Source organism: Polistes canadensis, unplaced genomic scaffold, assembly GCF_001313835.1.
Source record: "Polistes canadensis isolate GaletaPanama2010 unplaced genomic scaffold, ASM131383v1 scaffold_64, whole genome shotgun sequence".
Classification (NCBI taxonomy): Eukaryota; Metazoa; Arthropoda; class Insecta; order Hymenoptera; family Vespidae; genus Polistes; species Polistes canadensis.
This window is the reverse complement of record NW_014569611.1, coordinates 336,466-356,701: the sequence shown is the minus strand read 5'-3', so window position 1 is coordinate 356,701 and position 20,236 is coordinate 336,466. Positions and strand designations below refer to the sequence as shown.

General features: G+C 28.4%; 3 protein-coding genes across 4 annotated transcripts in view; 2 read left to right on the top strand and 1 right to left on the bottom strand.

Moving 5' to 3' along the window:
- The first annotated feature begins 1,719 nt into the window (after nucleotides 1-1,719).
- Nucleotides 1,720-3,625, top strand: LOC106786060 (protein yellow-like). The gene is made up of 4 exons (XM_014747056.1): nucleotides 1,720-1,865; nucleotides 1,996-2,298; nucleotides 2,369-2,618; nucleotides 2,685-3,625. The coding sequence occupies exons 1-4, from the start codon at nucleotides 1,740-1,742 to the stop codon at nucleotides 3,623-3,625; spliced, it is 1,620 nt and encodes a 539-aa protein (XP_014602542.1). The 5' UTR covers nucleotides 1,720-1,739.
- Nucleotides 3,626-10,072: 6,447 nt separating this feature from the next.
- LOC106786077 (eukaryotic translation initiation factor 2 subunit 3, Y-linked-like) lies at nucleotides 10,073-19,676 on the bottom strand. Of its 2 annotated transcripts, XM_014747094.1 has the most exons (9): nucleotides 19,392-19,616; nucleotides 18,522-18,585; nucleotides 18,163-18,273; nucleotides 12,535-12,768; nucleotides 12,289-12,447; nucleotides 11,872-12,101; nucleotides 11,589-11,733; nucleotides 10,507-10,676; nucleotides 10,073-10,426 (listed from the first exon to the last, which is right to left on the bottom strand). In XM_014747094.1, exons 1-9 carry the CDS (start codon nucleotides 19,461-19,463, stop codon nucleotides 10,190-10,192), a joined length of 1,422 nt encoding a protein of 473 aa, XP_014602580.1. In that variant the 5' UTR covers nucleotides 19,464-19,616; the 3' UTR covers nucleotides 10,073-10,189. The 2 variants fall into 2 exon arrangements, with proteins under 2 accessions (XP_014602580.1, XP_014602579.1); XM_014747093.1 differs by lacking the exons at nucleotides 10,073-10,426; nucleotides 10,507-10,676; nucleotides 11,589-11,733; ... (1 more) ...; nucleotides 12,289-12,447; nucleotides 12,535-12,768 and adding an exon at nucleotides 13,811-15,727 and having other exon boundaries at nucleotides 19,392-19,676.
- Nucleotides 19,677-20,120: 444 nt separating this feature from the next.
- Nucleotides 20,121-20,236, top strand: part of LOC106786083 (28S ribosomal protein S18c, mitochondrial) — a 1,637-nt gene continuing 1,521 nt past the window's right edge. Inside the window, exon 1 of the mRNA XM_014747105.1 lies at nucleotides 20,121-20,191. The gene's annotated coding sequence lies outside the window, so the exon portion shown is untranslated. The remainder of the gene's footprint in view (nucleotides 20,192-20,236) is intronic.

The window sequence follows — 20,236 nt, the reverse complement described above, 5'->3', positions numbered from 1 at the left end:
TTAGAATAATTAAAGATAAACGTATTATAAATATAGTACTATTATTGCCACGATATTTTCATCGAAATATTATAACTTAACTTTCATACCACATTAAACATTTAACTTTAATTCGTATAATAATATAATTAATATAAAATATAATTTTACATTAATAGAAAATATATTGATTAATTTATGAAAAATGAACACGCGTTAAAGATATAACGAATATTATTCGTTTCATTTAATTAGAAAATGTTATTATCTTTGATTTATTATTCTATGAGAAACGAAGAGACTTCGAGAGGAATTTCTATTGACCGAGAAATAAGTGCGACCTTTTCTCTGAAGAAGTGTCACGAATTTCCAACTCCCTTGAATTCGCATTGCTGACCTATAAGCTATCGTCGTTCTCTGTGAAGACACGATTGAAGATGCTAAAAAAAATGAAGGAAAACATCTTCAAAGAGAAGGGATCAGCCATTCTCTCTCTTCTTGTAATATCGAGGTACTTACGAGCCGTATAGTGAATAGAATATGGCAGTCAGGAATCATCCATGCTCCCATCTCGAACGATATCGTGTGTACTCCTTGATTTTCTCTCATCGCGAAAGTCTCACTCGACTTGCTCAAAAACAAGTTAAATCATTTTCGTTACTATACCTATCCTCCGAAGTAAATCGATTTCATTTTAAGATCGAAAGTAATTGAATTTCCTTTTAAAGTGTTACTTTGAAATAAGCATCATTCACTTTCATTAATTAACTTTTTAATTAATCTGTGAATGATATTTCTCATAACCGACCTATCTCGTTCGTTGATTCATCGAAATTATTGTTATTTATTATAGAATACTTGTTATTCGTCTTTAAGGTAAGTAAAAATAACTGGAGTTTATAAAATTGATCACGATTGTTTGAAACATTTGTATATTTTTGAAATAAATTAAACATCGATCAAACAATCAAATAATTCTTGCATAAGAAATGTAATTTTCTTTTTTATACGCATTTCCTTTTGAAGATTTGTTGAAATAAACGAAAACGGAAACAAGATTACTTCGTTTATATTTTTACGGGAAAGATCAAACATACGAATTACGACATATTACATTGATCATGTTTTTCAACATTTACCTTATCGATGATCATTAAATAATGTTAAAGTATTGCATATATATCTCTTTCCCTATGTGGGAGATTTTATGATACACATCTTCGTTAACAGAACACAAAAGGCAAAGTTCCGATCGATCCATTTTTCAATTAACTTGCGAAATTTTGCTTCAAGCGAAAAGACATTTCACGTGTTGCATAACTTCTCTTATGCTTTTACCGTAGAAGTCGATTTTAACGATTTGGCAAGAGATCATAAATTCGTTACGTATTTAAAAAGACAAAATGAGACGTTTACAGATCACAGAGATTAACTCCACTATTAGAATATTTTTAAATGTTAATACCAAAGTATTTAATTTATGCTTATATTTACAATATATATATTCTTATTAATTACGCTTAACATCATTAAGAATAATATGTATAATCGTTCAATAATAGATAATACTACGATGTATATTACTCTATCAGTTTTCTTTATTTTTCGTTTTATGGAGTTAATTATTTTTTGATATAGTGACTCTATGGCCAAATGAAGATTTACTCTTTGATCATTTGAAAATATGTAATGAAAGTATTATATATATACTTCGACCGTGAGTTTCGTATAAACTTTTTCTTGAATTTCTTTTTGTAGGTATGGCCCACGTAATGCCATGGCTTCTTTCGATGTCTCTTCTTGGTTTTCAACAATTTGCAGCTCATCCTAGTATTGCACCAATTTCACGAGAACTCGAGGCACCTATTTTTCCTCTTAGCGACTCGGTACAATCGAATTAAATCCAAATATTATATTTCCCGTATCGATCAGTGACAACGATATTGAAATTATAGAAAATAAAATCTAATCGTTTATTTTCTATATGCTGATTTATCTATATGTTACTTTCATTAGTCAGCAGGTAATCTGATATCGCACGAAGAATTATCCAGTCCAATTTCGTGTAATTCTCATGGAAATTCATTGGAAACTAAATTAACAGGGTCAACCGAAAAAAGTAATATTCTTTACGGTTCTACCCCGATTGCGGCAGGTGGATTTTTCAAATCGCATAATCATGATAACCCGTTAGCCATTAGCGGTGATGTCTTTAGAAACGAAGCTCATTCGATAAATCAATTGGAATTTCATGGATTTAATTATGATCGAAACAACGAGCCAGTCGAAGACGAATATGTTGGACCAGCGATGAGTCTGGTAAATAATCGATTATCTCTTTCTAAAAACAATTATCAATTTTTTATCGATTTTGCTAATTTTTATGTAGGTTTACGCTTGGTCCACTGTAGACTTTGAATTCGACAGTATCGAGGAACGAGATCAAGCCATATTTGATGGTGATTACATAGCTGAAAATAATTTACCTTTAGGATTAGACATTTATCAAAACAAAGTATTCATAACTCTTCCAAAATGGAAGGAAGGAATACCAGTTACATTAGCAACCGTTCCAAGATATTCCAAAACAAAGAGTCCAAAATTGAAACCATATCCTAATTGGGATTGGAATAAATCTGGTTAGTTTGAATATGGATACATTATGTCTATCGAAATGATTTTCTAATATTTCATTATGTTTTCAGGTAACTGTGATGATCTCACGTCAGTGTTTAGGTTGCAAGTAGACGAATGTGATCGTCTTTGGGTTTTGGATTCTGGGGTGACAAATATTTCGAAAAAACCAACGCAGACTTGTCCACCAGCTCTCTTCATTTTCGATCTTCGAACTGATACGTTGATCAGGAAATATACTTTACCACAGGAACAAGTCAAACAGGACTCTTTGTTTACGAATATAGTGGTCGATGTAAGAGATGGAGATTGTGGTGGAGCAATAGCATATCTTTCGGACGTTTGGAGATTCGGTATTGTCGTGTATGACTTATACAAAGATTTATCATTCAGATTCGAACATCATTTCTTTTATCCTGATCCTTTGGCATCCAAGTATGAGCTCCATGGAATTAAATTTCAATGGACTGATGGAATATTTGGTATTGCACTCAGTCCTATCGATATTCACAACGATAGAACCCTGTTCTTTCATCCCATGTCGAGTTTCAGAGAATTCGCAGTCTCCACGTCTGTCCTTAGAGACAAGAGAATGATCGATCATAATACTGATAAATTCATACCGATTGGAAGGCCAAGAGCCAAGGATTATGGGCATTCATCTGGTTCCGTTGTTGACAGAAATGGTGTAATGTTCTTTAACATGGTTACTCGTGACTCCGTATGGTGTTGGGACACCAGAAAAGAATATATACCTCAGAATTTAGGTGTTATAGGTACCAGTAACACCTCGTTGGTATTTCCTAACGATATTAAGGTCGATCATGAAGAAAATCAAAGCGTTTGGATGATCTCCAATAGATTGCCAATGTATCTTTATGAAAATTTAGATAGCAGCAAGATAAATTTCAGAATCTTCAAGGCATATGTTATGGATGCGGTTAAAGACACTATCTGTGATCCTGATCACGTGGTACCTGATTATGGTCAGGGATATGACGAAATTTGTTGAATGTTATTAAAAAATTCATGAAAACTTTTCTTATTCATCAAAATAAAACAATCGAAATAATTTAGCGCGCGCGCATGCGTAGTTGTTAAAATAATAAAAATATTTTGTTAACAAAATGATAGTAAACAAAAATAATATTAAATATGTATAGATTGAGATAAATAATATCAGTGAGATAAATAAAAAGAAGAAAATTGTAATAATTATTTATAATTAGTGATTCAATCGCTAAATATAAAGTACGAATCCTCTGAGAAATTGTCAAGAAAAGTCTTCCATCAAGCTACCTTCTCCAAAAGATATATCATTTTCAGATTTAACAGTACTTCTAGTATACATGGTATCAAAACTATCTCTTATATTTGAGACTTGTGGATTTGCACTTTCTATCGAAACTTGATCATCCTTTTCAACTTCATTAGCGAAATCAATTACACCGATTCTTTCTTGTTCTTTAAGTTGATTAACCAACTCTGTTACGTTCACCAAATTGGAGGAAACAACAGTGTCACATTTCTTTGCTATTAACTCGTTAGAAAAATTTGTCTTAAATATATTATTCGAATGTACTTCGTACGGCCTGTAACCATATACAGAATTATGCGAATCTGATGAACTAGAAAAGAAGTATGATCTTAAAAATTCTACGTAAAGTGCTAAGATAAAACTAAAGAAAGCTATCAGCACTTTGAAGGAAGGTTGATCGAAATTCTCGATCGTCTCACTCCAAGAAAAATCTATTTCTGGATCAACGATATCCATTGTCCTTGTTTCGCTGAATGTAACTTCGCTGTCATATCGAATAACTTCGTTTTCAGAAAAATTATCAGAAGAAGTCGGTCTTATTGTTAAATCCAAAGGCAAATCCTCGTCTTCCCTCACCAAGATATAAAAATTAAAAATTCTATCAGTATCCGTAGAATCACGTGAACTTTGTAGAATATTATCAAGATCATTAGCATCATCTTCCATTTCTTGGTCATTCGTTAGTGTCAATGTGTTTTCAGCATAAATATCCATTTCATTATTAGCATAAAGAATGGATTCATTGTCGGCCAATGGCATACGATAAGTATTGTAAAAATTGTTTAAGAACGATATAGATCTTTCGTCATTGATAGATTGAAAATCATATGGAAAAGTTCGAATCATAATCTCAGGTTTATAAGAGAATGCAGCATGAACCAAGCTTGCTGTGATGTCATCAACTATATCTCTCTGCTGATCAACACAAAGACGGGATGATGCGATATTTATTTCTTGTACACTTTTATTACCTAATAAAATACCATGAGGACGTAAGCTCGATTGGACGTCTCTTGCAATATCCATTACGTGTAGAAACATGTTTCTAACTTGAAGATGATCAAAATTATCGATCGATTTAGTTATATCTTCTTCAGTTATTGGAGAAGATGAAATTGAGGTAAAGTTTGTTAAGGAAGAAAATGCATCATTTTTTTCAACACTTGCAATGTCGACCTTGGATTTCTCGATCTTTTTAATTTCAGGTTCTTTTGGGGTATTTATCATTTTTATTTCTTCTTCTTCTTCTCCTTTAATTATTTTTTTATTTTCTGTATATTCAATAAAATCTTTAAAATTGGACGTATTAGTACGCACATTTTTCTTAGAAATAATGGATTCTGTTGAATTAAAAGTCCTCAAATTTCTACTTGAATTCAAATCCAAATTAGTTTGTAAGTATTGATGAGAGAAAGGTTCTCTAAAATGAAAACTTATGCCTTGTTTTTCAGTATTACTGTCAAATTCAAGGCTATCATTTATATTTTCACTGCTTCTTAAAGGAAGATTCAATTTCATTATAACTTGATTAGGTCTGTTATATTTCACATGCACTTGACTATCCTTTATTGCCAGAATTCTTCTGAGTTCCTGCTTGAACCAGTAACTACCATGACGATCCAAAAGATTAAGCATAATTGCAGCATCCTTATTTTGTATACTTGGTAATTGAGAAGATGACGGCTCATTTTCAAGAAAATTAATATTTTCTTTTTCCTTAGTCATTTCTTCACTGTTAATATTACTAACATATTCGAAAAAAGAATCATTCGTGTTACGTATTTCAATTTCATTGTACGAATTAAAATGGTCTTGATGTATATTACATTTAGATAAATCAATTTCTTTTTCTCTTTGTATTTGGCTGTATTTACTTTTCGCTTTAGAACAAGACATTATTTGCATCGTCAGAAATTTGTTATTGTCTGTGAAGGAATATATCGTTTCCATTTTCTCTTGTTGTTTCTTTTCTTCCATTTCTCGTTTATCTTCTAACAAAGTTATCTCGTTGTAAGCTCTCAAAGCTTTCATTTCTAATAATTCTCTTTCTCTAGATGATGTCACTCGTTTCTTCTTCGTTTTCAATAATTCCACGTAATGTCTCGATTGATCGAAGTATTTAAAATTTTTATTATTATCAAACGATGTCTTGACTATCTTATTTTTAACATTAAATAATCTATGAAGTGACTCGTTTCTAATGTTATTAGAATATGAAGATGGTTTCTCCGAAAAATTTGACTGTTCGTGTTTTGAAGTATCTTCTACTGACATAATATTCCAATTTTTACAATAACATGGTACATTTTCTATATTATCTTTATAACATTCGTCGTTTTCAATTAGATTCTCAATATTGGATAATTGATTTAAATTGTTATTTGTTGAAAACTTTGAATATACATTGTCCATGTGATAATTATTATTCACTTTATTATCGTATTTATAATTGTCTAAACTTTCTGTTGTTTGAATATTAATTCTGTCGTAATTGATATCCGCATTATTATTTAAATCTATTTTACTCCAGAAACTTTCATAAATGTTGATTGGATCATTATTTTTTTGTTCTTCTTTTGATTTAATACTTGTGTATCTAAAATGATAATACTTCAATGAAATATTATTATTTAAATACAAACGTTTAAAAAAATACCTATGTTCTGTAATTAACTTTTGATGTTGAAGATTTAGTCCTAAATTTTTTTCTTGAACTTGAGGATTAAATACAAATTTGTATTCTACACCAGTATAATACGTCATTTGTTCTGGCATTTTAAACAATAACTCTGTATTCATTATATTCTGTGTCATAATTTGTCCTCGATCTAATAAATCCTTTGAACTACAAGATTTAAACAACGTTTCCCTATAGACATCATTCGTATTTTTAATAAATTTTTCATTAAATAGTAATCGAGGATCCAAAATTTCATCGATCAGCAATTCTCTGCTATAGGGATTAGTGATAAATTTTTGACAGAATGATAAGCAGCCCATTGTGGAGAAGACACTAGTATAAGGAAGAATGTGAGATTGATCGTTGGAAATATAGTTGTAATTTCTTCTCGTTTCTAAATGAAGTGTTTCGGATGTGTCTTTTACAAAATTTGTTGTTCTTATATTAGCTTCCTCTATAAAAAGAAAAAGAAAGTATTTCTAATATGTATATTATATACAGGGTAATAAAAGAAAAGGGTTCATAACTTCTAGGATTGATAGTATTCGCCAAATAATGAAAAAATTTCTGGATCGAAAAATAAATATTTTCAAAGTTGTAAACAATTTTTTCAGCTTCCACAAAGGAAAAGATACTTATTTCAGCTAGAACAAGAAATTGATTATAACTTTGAAAATATATATTTTTTGACCCATGTTTATTATGACTTTTTTTTATCATTTAACGAGTACTATTTACCCTAAAAGTTATAAACCTTTTCTTTTTATTAGACTATATAAATAAATTATTACTATTAATATATATAATTTATTTATTCTAATTTTATATATATATATTTTGTAATGATACACGTAACAAATATTTTTACTTAAGACATCATTATCTTCCAATTCTGTATGAATAAAATCTTCCGCACTAGTCATTTGACTTTGTGAAAATATATTACAATTAATCTTTGTATTTTCTTGTTGATCAAAATTCGTAATCGTAATATTATTTTTGGATAATGTTCTGTTATCCAAAGAAATAGTATTTTCTACTGGAATTTTATTATCATTTCTTATATTGTTAATTTCACGATTAGTTGTACAATAAACTTCACCTGAAGATTTATCTCTTGTATTTAAAAAGGAAGGAAAAATAAAATCAGAAAGGATAGTTTGTTCTTTAAAAGGGCATTCTTTCAATTGTCTGTTCCATACGAAAGGAAAGCATGGTCTAGACTTGATTTTATCTCTCATCAATGGACATACTTTCTGGTTTTTTTTCTTATTCTTAACAAATTCAAAATTAATTTTTTCTTTCTCATCGATACAATCAAGTACAATAACTGTGTTTGATTCTTTAGGTTGTGTGAATTCCACCGCTTTTATTGGTAATTTGACGATTAATTCATCTTTTGTTTTAACATCATCGATCTTCTCGTCAATCTTTTGGGTCTTATAAGGCTCAGTTGGTTTGAAAAATTCACCACCTTTTCGTTTTACTTCTCTGAACGCTTTCTCAACTTGGTTATCATTTGTTTGAGATTTGCACATACTAGTTTTTGTCATCAAGTAATCAATATTAAATGAATCTTTTATCCTGTAATCTTTCAAGGGATCAATTTGTTCTATTTCATTTTTTTTTGCATATTCTTCTTCAATCTTATTCATTCTAGTATTTTCTAATATCCTTTTACGAACTCTAGCGCGTGCACTAATCACATCAACATCAGTTAAACCCAAAAGCTTCATACATTTATCAGCAGGCGTCAAATTATTATTACGAATTATCTGAGAAATAACTTCTTCTGTATCATCAGATTCAAAGCTGCTGACGGTCATCAACGTTGTCAACGATCTAAATATTTTATTATCGCTGCAATCGTTAAAAATCGAACGATAAAAGGCATCATTTAGATTTGGTAAGCTCATGTGATGTCTTCCTGAAGACGAACCGAACGAGGATTCTTTGCTTATTTCCATGTTACTTTCATTAGAGGAAAATAAATCATGTGTGATAGAATATTTTGCTTTCAAAACTTTCCTTATCTTACGAATCTTTTCTATTTTTCTCAACTGTATGTAGGAACATGCAATTGCATACCAGATATAAGCAGAATTAGCTGTTGAAAATGTTATCGTTGTTTTTTTTAATAGATAAATTTAGTAAATACGGTTCTAAACAATCTATGAATATTAATCGATATTACACGTTAATAAAGATAAATACAAATCAGGCTTACTTAGCGAAAGAAGCTCAACGAGAATAAATTCGATCATTCGAAATGAAGAAAATCTTTCTCTACCCCATAACCATATGAATACCATAATGACGATTAATTTTAGGATAAGATTTTGAAAAAAACTCAGAATCAACCATGGTAGAAGTAAATTTGGCCGACTCCACGTTAAAATTGGATAAAAATTTATTATATAGAAAAATGTATAAATGTAAGCAACGATCTTCCTTGTAATAACAACCCATGTTAAAACTGATTATAATTAGAAAATAATTATTAATAGAATATATCATTCTCGGGTTACATATAGAATATATTTATCTCGATACTAACTTGTTTTTATCCAATATTCGAAATCTGTATAGAAAATGAGATACTGTTGAGTCAATGATAGATTCCAAATCTTTTCAATTTGTTTGGACCAGTCAAAAGGACGCCATTCCAATGTGCTGTTGAGCTTCGGAATATTATCATCTCGTTATTTACTTTAACGATTTCAGAATTATTATTTTCATGATATATCAATTTTCTTAAGATGATAGATATATCTTTATGATTATACTTAGAACATTATAAATAGAAAAATAAATTATATCCAAAAGTTATTTAAAAAATCTTACCAAACCTAACAAAGTCATTACTAATAATTCAGCTTGAAAAGATATTCCTATGTAATGTCCAACGAATCTTGGCATCCTGCACTTAAAATTTTAAAAGAAATATAATTTTCTTAATTAAATGATATTACCGAAAATGAATCATCATGTTGCTTAGATTTTTTGGAATTTCGAGTATTAAAATAATTAAAAATATTCGATGAAAAAAATGATTTAAACAATATCACTCATGGATTCGTCTCATCTGTCATTCGATAGATGCATATGCTTGAATGCAGCGCGTACAGCTGTTTAAATTCAACCATTTATAAATAATACTAGCATCGCCAGAAGATGTGCTTTTATTTTCTTTGCATTTCTCATTTTCATATGCTTTCATTCATATATTTAATGATATATACGCTTGCGTATATATAAGCCCGCTTGAGTTTATCAATATATACGAAAGTATTCAAATGAACATCAACATGTGACATGCAAATATAAAATTGTATAATTTAATAGGCTGAGTTTGAGCGCGCCGCAGTCATCATTGATTTATAATCTTTAGAGAAAAAATCACTACAGAATTAAATGAAAAAAAAAAGAAATAAAACAATGGTGCATAAAAATAAAACGCGTAAGATAAATTATACGATTTATTACAAATATTGCTTACAACTTTATAAACCCACAGGATAAGTTATAAGACTTAATAAATTTCTGTTTTAACATCTCTTAGCGAAAAGTTAATGAAATTATTTTCCATCAAGAACAGGTTCTATTGTCTGTCCTCCACAAATTTGACCCCAACCAATTAAACGCCAATGCTTTTCAATACGACGCGATAATGCAATCTTTTCGTCAATTTCAGTACACACTGGACTTGTCAAACTTATTTTAGCTAAATCGGCACGAGTAGCTACAACTCGACCACCGGTACTAAGAGAGCCAATGTTCACTAACAATACTTCGTGTCTAGATAATTTTGGTACCTACAAAAAAAAAATTATCAAAGACCTCAAATTATAAAAATTATAGATCATAAAAAAAAGATAAATAATAATAATCTTACTCTCGCTCCTTTTTTATCACCCTCTGTTCTTACACCCAACAAACGTTTCAAAAGATAGTACGATATCTCAAGTTCAATAAATATTTTAGGTAATGCCCCAACAGCTCCCAATATTTGTCCCACTAAACGATCAGCTCTGCATAAAGTTGGTTCGATTTTCGTTCCGACACCTTCAAGAATTATAGATCATTATACTAATGCTAATTTATTTATTATAATTAAATAGATTCGACTAATATCACTACGCTTATATAAATGAAGACATTTTTATAAAAAGATTAAATTTTCCGTAATTTCATAGATATAATTTAAGAAATCTCAGAAGACAATAAGAATTCAAAATTGATTTCTATTTTGTTTATAACTAAATGTGGAATCATACGAAGGAAAATTGAAAAAATATATTATTAGAATTGATAATCAAATCGTAATAACAAGAATTAAGTAAAAATAGAAAGAAGTTTTATAGGAAAAGAATCACACATATGACATAATATATCCTAACTTCTTGTTATCTTATTTTTTATATGAATATACCAATGCACCTGCTTTGTCCAAATGCACTTTATTCTTAAATGCACCCCTATTTTTTTTTTTTAACCAATCGATTTTCTTTTTTTATCCTGCGTATAAAAGTATTAACCCAAAATTATCGAAATATCAATAATTTACGAGATATTTGATATTTTATATCGTTACTTCATAAGGCTATCATCCTTATATTGAACATCCTATTATTCGTAAAAGTATATTCATCAGGAAATGAGGACGTATTATGTCATATGATTTTTTCTTCAATCATTTTTTCTATTTTTACTTAATAAAGAACAGTTGCCTATCCCAATTCCAAGAATCGTCCTGAATATGCCTTTCATATCGTTTTCATAATTTTGAGTAATTTCTCTTCGAATTTAAGATTTCTTGTGTCACTTCTGCACAATTTTTCTGCTTTAAACAGATACGTTAACATTCTATCTTAGTCTGGCATCACAGAAAATGCAATCTTGAATCTAATCTATCAAGGATATTGCAAAAGATACATTTTATTAAGTAATAAGTAATTAATACAGTAAATTACTTACCTATAAGACCACCCGGAACTGCAAATTGTAATTCATTTTGCTCAGCAAATAGCGAAACGATGCGTGAAAATATAGGACGACATGTTAATTTCCCTTCGCTATCTTTCGAAACTAATCCAGGTCGAACTTCAATTTCCATGCCAACCTGTAAAAATGTAAAAATATACTCTTTCTATTTCGGTTATTTATTTAAAATAAATAAAAAAGAAACCCAGAAAACTAAAAATACTGCTGTGAAAAATTTAAACGGAAGAAATAGATATAAAAAAGGGATAAGAAGTACCTTCAGTACACCTCTCAATATACTTCCTCCTGCTACTCCACCCTTAAGATCATCTACTTCGCAACCAGGCTTATTAACGTCAAAAGATCGGATAACGATCAATCGTGGTTCTGATGTAAAATCTCTAAGTGGAACCGGAATTTTCTTTGTTATGTACTCGCACAATACTTCAATGTTATATTTTAATTGAGCAGATATCGGAATAACAGGAGCTCCTTCCGCTACAGTACCTGATTTATTTAAGATAGAAAATAATTATATAGACAATTATCTTAAGAATAATTGATAACAAAATATTAATGTTTTAATTCTTTTTTTAATTACTATTTACTATTTATTATTACTATTATATACTATTTAAAGAATTTGTATGTATGTATATATTTAGTACTAATTAATATTGCTATATAATATTACCTTGAACGAATTTCAATATTTGTTCATACTGCTCTTTTGCTTGAGCTTCTTTTACCAAGTCAATTTTATTTTGCAAAATGATTATGTGCTTTAGTTTCATAATTTCAATAGCAGCTAAATGTTCAGAAGTTTGTGGTTGTGGACAAGACTCATTGCCAGCTAAGTAAAATAAAAGAAATTATTTCAACCTCAAATAAATTAATTATAATTTTGATCTAACACATTTGTAGAGTTTATAAATAATACCGATTAAAAGTAATGCTGCATCCATAACAGCTGCTCCATTAAGCATAGTTGCCATAAGAATATCGTGTCCAGGACAATCTACGAATGAGACATGTCGAACTAATTGAAATCGTCCAGAACAAACTGGACGCAAGCAGGGGAAAGAATCATCTTTGCTAGATCCTCCTGATATGTAACAAGCTGGTCTTGGACATTTTTCATTATCACACTTATAAATCTTTGCATTCGCATATCCTAAAACAAATTGAAAATTCAAGAGAAGAATTCATTAATGAAATTTTTATCTGATTGAATATAAAAAAACAAATGTATATTAGAGAAAAATAAGATAAATAAAGCGTAATAAAGGTGTCTTTAAATTTATTACATGACAAAAATAATATAAACAATTTAAAGAAAAATAAAAAATAATAAGATATATAGTTCTATATATCTATACGAGATAAAGAAAATTGTAAAGCTTATAAAAAGTTATAAAAAATATGTGTATGTATATACTAAAAAATTATTTTACGCATCTCTAAATAATAATCAAAAGATTATAAAATATTGTTTTAAATCTCTTTTCTCACGCTTATATCTTAAATAATTCTTATGATAATTCATTGTAAGAAATCGACTCATTGTATTCATCTAAACAAAAACATGTAAAAATGACCACATCACAATATTACATATAACAAACATACAGTTTTTTGTACAAATACGCGTTATTTTTGTAATCGTATAAATTTACTTTTCTACCCCAATAAAAGCTACTTGAGAATGTAAAATTGATCCTTATTTTAAATGACTTTTTATGGTTCCATTTACACATTTTATATTTAGCATTGTTTTTGTGAAATAAATTACCCGCACAAATGGAGGAATAACCGTACTACTGCTAATATAAGCTAAATATATTTATAGTGTAGATTATTTCTATTTATTTACATAATTTTTCATAGAAGATATAATACGAAAATCATATAAAATATTGCTTTCGTCACAAACATTAATATTACCAAGCGTATGTCATAATGTACCATCAGTATTTCTATTTTTTATTTCTTTTCCAATAACGATCAAATCTTGATTGATATTTTTAAAACATTGATTTTACATATAAAAATATAACAGTAATTGTGTGTAAGTATAGGTTTTCTCATTCTGTTATCATTACTTAGTTTGCATTATATTCTAATATCCTTAAGATATTGTATAGTTATGCAACATTAAATTGTCACTTATTTATATATTTAACGAAATAAATACATTATTACATTCGCAAATTATTTAATGATGAACGTATTTTATTTTGAATGAAAACAATAAAAAAAAATAATAATAACTTTACTTATTGAAAATACATGATAAAATCTTAGGAAAGTAATTAAACTATAAGCACACGCTAATGTAATCTTTATGATTATAAACAAAAGTTTTCTTTTCATAAATAGTTCTTATAGTACTCCTTAAAATAAATACTTTCTACAATTCTTAGCACCACACTTGCAGAAAACTTTACTAGTAACAGTACTCAAATCAGGTGAGTCTCGTCGTGTTTCCATCTTATTTGTTGGGGATGTATCAGTCTCTTTTTCTTCCTCAATAATATCATCCTTCGTCTCATGCATTATCTTAAAAGGTTGAAACACATAATCAAATGTAACTTCCTCGTTCTTTTGGATATCTTTTGTAGCAAATAATGCGAGTTTCGGAAGGTTAGGATCGAGACAATCGATCCAAACGCCATAGACTGTCAAGTTAGGATCACAGGAATGATTGATAAAATGAGATATGTTACCATATACAGCTGCGTCAACCGTATAAAGACATTGATTATCGATTTCATTATAGTCTAGGTCAAAAAGGTATGTTCTACCCGCAGCATCATATTCTTTGCCACGTTTATCAGCCTCATCGCTTGAAATTACTTCTCCCACATATTGTGTTACAAAGGAACCCTTCTTGATACTTTCCAATGTTTTTACACCCCAACCTCTACCATTGTCAGTTTTAAAAATACAAAATTTTCTATTAGTACCACGTTGAATAATACGATTTGGACAATCCATATCACATTTACATCGTTTGTTGCATTCGTATATTGGTGTACCTGGCTTAACACGAATTTTTCCCTTCAAAGTATATGGGAAAGTACTATCATTTTGTACAAAACAACATTTTGTATTAGAACCACAATTAACACAATTGCAACCAATTGGAGGATCTTCGGGTATTATTACACCCTCACCCGGAAGATAATCTTCGATATAAAAAAAATTTTCTGGAGGGCCTTCAAGATCTACTAAATTTTCTACAAGTATCAATGGTTTTTCTTTACTGATACTATTCATCTCGTTTTCCCAGTCTTTTAATAATTCTAATTGTTCCCTTCTTAAGTCACACAACATTGACCGCAAGATTTTCTCTTTAATGCTTATCTCTACTTTGTGTCGTCTTGATTTAACAAGTTTAAAATAATGATTTATATTAGAATAAAGAATATTTTCATCTATTGAAGCACAATCAATTAATTCTCCTTTTTGCTTGATTTGTTGTAAATATTGGTGAACGTCTTGTTTCGTTGGATAAAAATTAACGTCTCTTTTAAATTTGCTCAATAATTTGGACATTTGGGCCTTATTCTCAAACTTCTGCAAAAGTTCATTGCAATTAGTTAGATTCTCCAATGGTTCCCATGTATTATAATTCTTAGACCAATCTTTCCACTTAACCAAATATAACGTAACACCATTTACTCTTGTCTTATTTAAAATTTTCTCAACTTCCCAAATCTCCTTTTTAGACGTTTTTACTTTGACGTTATTATTACACAGGTTATTGTATTTAATATCTTTTAAAATAATTCGTAGTTCTTTCAATTTAAATTTCGCAAAATCACACTTTATTGGAGTGTTAGATCTTGTGTTTCTTTTGTAACGTGCATCAGTATTTGATGAATAAAATTTTTCCACATTTCGATTATTTATATCGAATATTTTAGATCTTCTTTCTTCTTTACTTAAATTATGATGTAAATTAACACTATCTTCACTGTCGTCTGGATAAAAAGTGGTGTTTTCGTCGATTTTTGGCTTCTTCGAGCATTGTTGGTTGCTTTCAGGAGAAAGCGATCTTTTATCAGGTATGGAAGAGCTTTCACCAGGTATATCTGCTTGTTCCTTACTGCGTCTCTCAACCGGATGCTCTGTAATGCCAAACATTTAAACGGCGTCATTCACTCCGAATTCAAGTTCCATGTTTTAAGTTATTCTGTACAATTGTGTAATCGTTTTTAAGGTCATGTTACCATCATCTCTAAACACCATTTTAATTCCCTTCGATCTTCCATGCATTTAGATATTTATATTATATATTTCAATATATTTTAATTAAGCTTTACAATATTTTAATAAGCTTTTACAATAACTATTTTTATCATTACAATCAAAGGGATATATTTGGTTATATTTTATAAACGAGAATATTATCTTTGATTAAAATAATATAGACTTTGTTTTATAATACAATAAAAATGAATGTAAATATCGATATATTTCAATTGAAAACTTTATTTTCATAAAATAATTCAAAAATTAATTTCGTTATAAAAATTATTATCAACAAATAATATATAATATATAATATAACATATGTAAACACTTAATATATACTTAAAATCCATTGAAAATAAATCTATGATTTCTCTGTAAATTAATAAATAAAAATTATTTACAAATATTTAAAAAGGAAATAATTTTTATGACAATTTAAAAATAGTCCAAATTATCACTAATATCAGATAATTCAGCCACTTATCGCGCATCATAGTATTATCTTTGATTTTTTTATTACAATATTAGACTATGACCAAATATTGCTTTTTTTATTTATAAAGACTATTTAATATTTTTTAATCTTTTAATTATCACTTTTTACAAAATTGTTTTACTTCTTTTTCTCAGTCCTTATAAAAATACATCAAATTGATCAGTATTTTTCACGTAGGTACATTTTCAACCAGCATTAAAAGAGTTTATTAACACTATGTCGTCCGATGCCCTCTAAAAATTATCAGGCAAATACACCACGTTGGTGTCCCGTGCAAAACTATCGAGCAAATGCCGGTGACATCAAATGTTAGCTAGTCCTGCCGGTGCCAGACAAAAGAATCCAGATTACGCATGCGAACGGCATAGTGTTAACTATGCTGCAATTACAATTATTTCTTTATTATTATATTAACCTCTTGGCCTATAACCACGAGTCTGACTCGTGGTAAAGAATTTGTGCCATAAGCGAAAACCATGAGTCCGACTAGTGGTGAGTATATATTTAGCGCCAGTTCGGGTATAGGGCTGAACAGTTGAAGAATGGCATGGCGCGCGACGACTCTCTTGTTTATTATGGCTCGCACAATTGGCAAATATCGTGTAGGCCAAGGGGTTAAACACAAAATGTTTACTTGACAATTTAACTAAAAAAATTTTTTAATTTTTACTTACCTTATATTCATTACATTCAAGCACAACTCACACTTTAATTCACTTTCAACCATAATAAAGTATATTATTCATAAATTATTCAATGCATTACAAGATAACTGTACTTATAATAATTACCAGAACTTGGAAAGGTTCTGAAAATAACTATTCTATACATTTAAATATTAGTTATTAGTGAAACAATTATAAATAACCGATATATTATACAGCAACTTCCAACTACAATATTTAGTGATATCAATTATAAAGAAAGTCGATAAAAAAGAATGATTTTTGAACTGAAAAAAATAATTGTGATGAGAAATATAATAATCAATATCGAAACAGGAAAACGTCGACATTTTAGTTATTCATAACTGTTTTAAAACCAAAAATAATATCATTACTATCTTCAAGCTCTGGTAATTACTACAAAAAAACTTGTTTTATTATTACTTTGAATGCCATGTTGGTCATATATGATCGACCACAGTTTCTCCTATGACACCACAGTGGTCATTGATGACCGGAGTATTTGAACTACTTACAATTGTAAAAGTTGAATGAAAACTTACAGTTAATGCATTTTGAACATTATCACTAATTAGAATACATTTTGAAATAAAAAGTGCCTCATTGAACAATTACAAATTTTTATTAGAACATCGAAAATGAAAGATAAATTTCTATGAAATCCTGAATAATAAAAATACTACCACGACGTGCTGAGCTAACCAAGTTATTTCAGCATAGCAGTAAAAATGTTAAACATACACTATCGACTACAATTTTGGGTACACGTACTCTCTCTCATATATGAAATATCTTTAAATTATTAGAAGTTATATTTCAAATTTGTATAGAAAGAATCGTAAATTATTAAATATTAACATCTATTCCGTAAATAAATAATTTCTTCACTAATACAGAAACTTGCACTACATGTAAGCATATTTATAATGATTAAGTAATCAATAAATGTATAGTAATATATAATTGTATATATCAAAACATTATTTTAAATAAACCTATAATATAGTAAAAATATCAATCCCTTGAAAAAAATAAGCAACTTTTAAAAAGTTAATACTATAAGCAACAGAATTTTATGAATATAAAAATTTTAAATAGATAAAATTTGAATTAAACTCATACTCACCAAGTTTTATAGTGATATTTCTTTCTAATTCATTTTTAAAGCGTACAGTTTGCACACCTGAAATTGCTTTAACGATTGTTGATTTTCCATGTGCTACATGACCTATGGTACCTACAAAAAATAATATAAATAAATAATTAATAGTTGAGAAGTTTTCAGCCTCAAGAAAAAAGAAACTTATTTTTGGAAAACAATAAAAATGAATTTAGCAGAGAAAAAAAATTGTTTCTATATTAGATTGAGAACTGTTCAACCAACCTATGTGTTATCTTCTTATTTTATATATATATATATGATGCAATACTTTACTACTTAAATAAAATATCTAGAATATCTTAACATAGTAACCATATACTTACCGATATTTATTGTAGCTTGTCTGCTAATAACTTCACGAGATAAAGCAGTTAATGTACTGACATCCTAAAATATACAGAAAAAAACAGATTTATTTAAATATATATGTTTTAAGTACACAACATAAATAATAAGTTTTATTTAAAAATTTAATAATTAAATAAAAATGTATATATATAAAATAAATATCTATATATATGTCAGTAAGTTTTAAGAAAAGTATATAATATTAACGAATTTATCATAGTTAGATACAGTGACTCCAAAAAATATTCGGTCAATGTTTATTTATCTCTTATCTATTGTAATTTAATATTTAGAAAATAGTTTTAATACTTCGTAGCGTAAGCATTTTATTTTAAAACATGTCTTAATTTGTTTGACATATTATTTATAATATAAAAAAAATATTTTATCGTTATATTTGCCTATTTATTTTCGGAGCTAAATATTAATTCAGCTATTGAAAAAATAAGAATTTGTTGAAATTACCTTTCTAATTCATTCTCTAATGTTATAGCATACGGTATCGGGTTACGAAAAGCAACTTAACAATGATATTTAATATATATCGAATACTTTCGTAAGCAAAAACTACAACATTATTTCGTATTATAAGATATATGTAAATTTTTAAAATAAATTAAATATGCTTATCAAGATTATAATAAATGATCTATTGCTAGAAATAATAATTAGGGCGATCACATTATACATAACCAAAATATGAAGTCAAGAATTAAGTCATACTGTACTATCCGAATATTTTGAGGTATCGCTGTCTATCAAAAATTGAAAAGTAAGGTTAAATTAAATGTAGCACGCATGGAAATAACCGTTAGACATAAGTTTATTAATATGATTTCACTTACAAGCTTTGAAAGATCCTGTTTATATAAATTAGGTTGACCAGTTGTCACGCCTATTCCTTCTTCACCCCCCATAATTGTTAATAATACGATATATAATAAATTATCAACACACGCGAGGTGCAGTATAAAAGAATTCGAAACTACGTTACGCCTAGCTTAAAATGAACTATAGAAAAAAATCCACTGGAATGAATCTATACATCCAAATTTTAGATGATCTAACCGGAAATCCAATGAAATACTAAAACTGAAAGCAACTTTTACTAACCGGAAATCAAATGTTTAATGTAATTTAAGATACCAAATATATTATTTTTGATTAATAATAATTGTTAACAATAATAATATAAGTAGACTTTGATAATATGTCGATAAATTAACTATTTGTCCAGAATAATAAATAATTTTTCCGAAATATATAAATACCAATTTCTATGTAAACTTCCGTTAGTTTTTTTTTAATTTTATAATAATGTAATCAAAATTAAATATTTTGTGTGTGTGTGAAATACATTTTTTTTTAAATAAATAAATAAATCAATTGAATGATAAAATAAAATGACATTTTACACAAAATTCCATGCGATAAAAATGATAATCACACTTAATTTCATCATTGAATCATTATTATAAAGAGGATTTTCAATTTCATCATATCAAATTTGAAATATTTTTTAATTTGTAGGATTTATAAAAGTGATGAAATAATACTTATTATGTATTTACGTATCATTTCTAATATTGAGCATAGGGATATTTAGCAGTGATATTTGCGACTATAGTGCGTTTTGAGCGTGGAGGTAATAATACAAATGGCGAGGTAGTGAAAAGAAAGTAAAAGATTA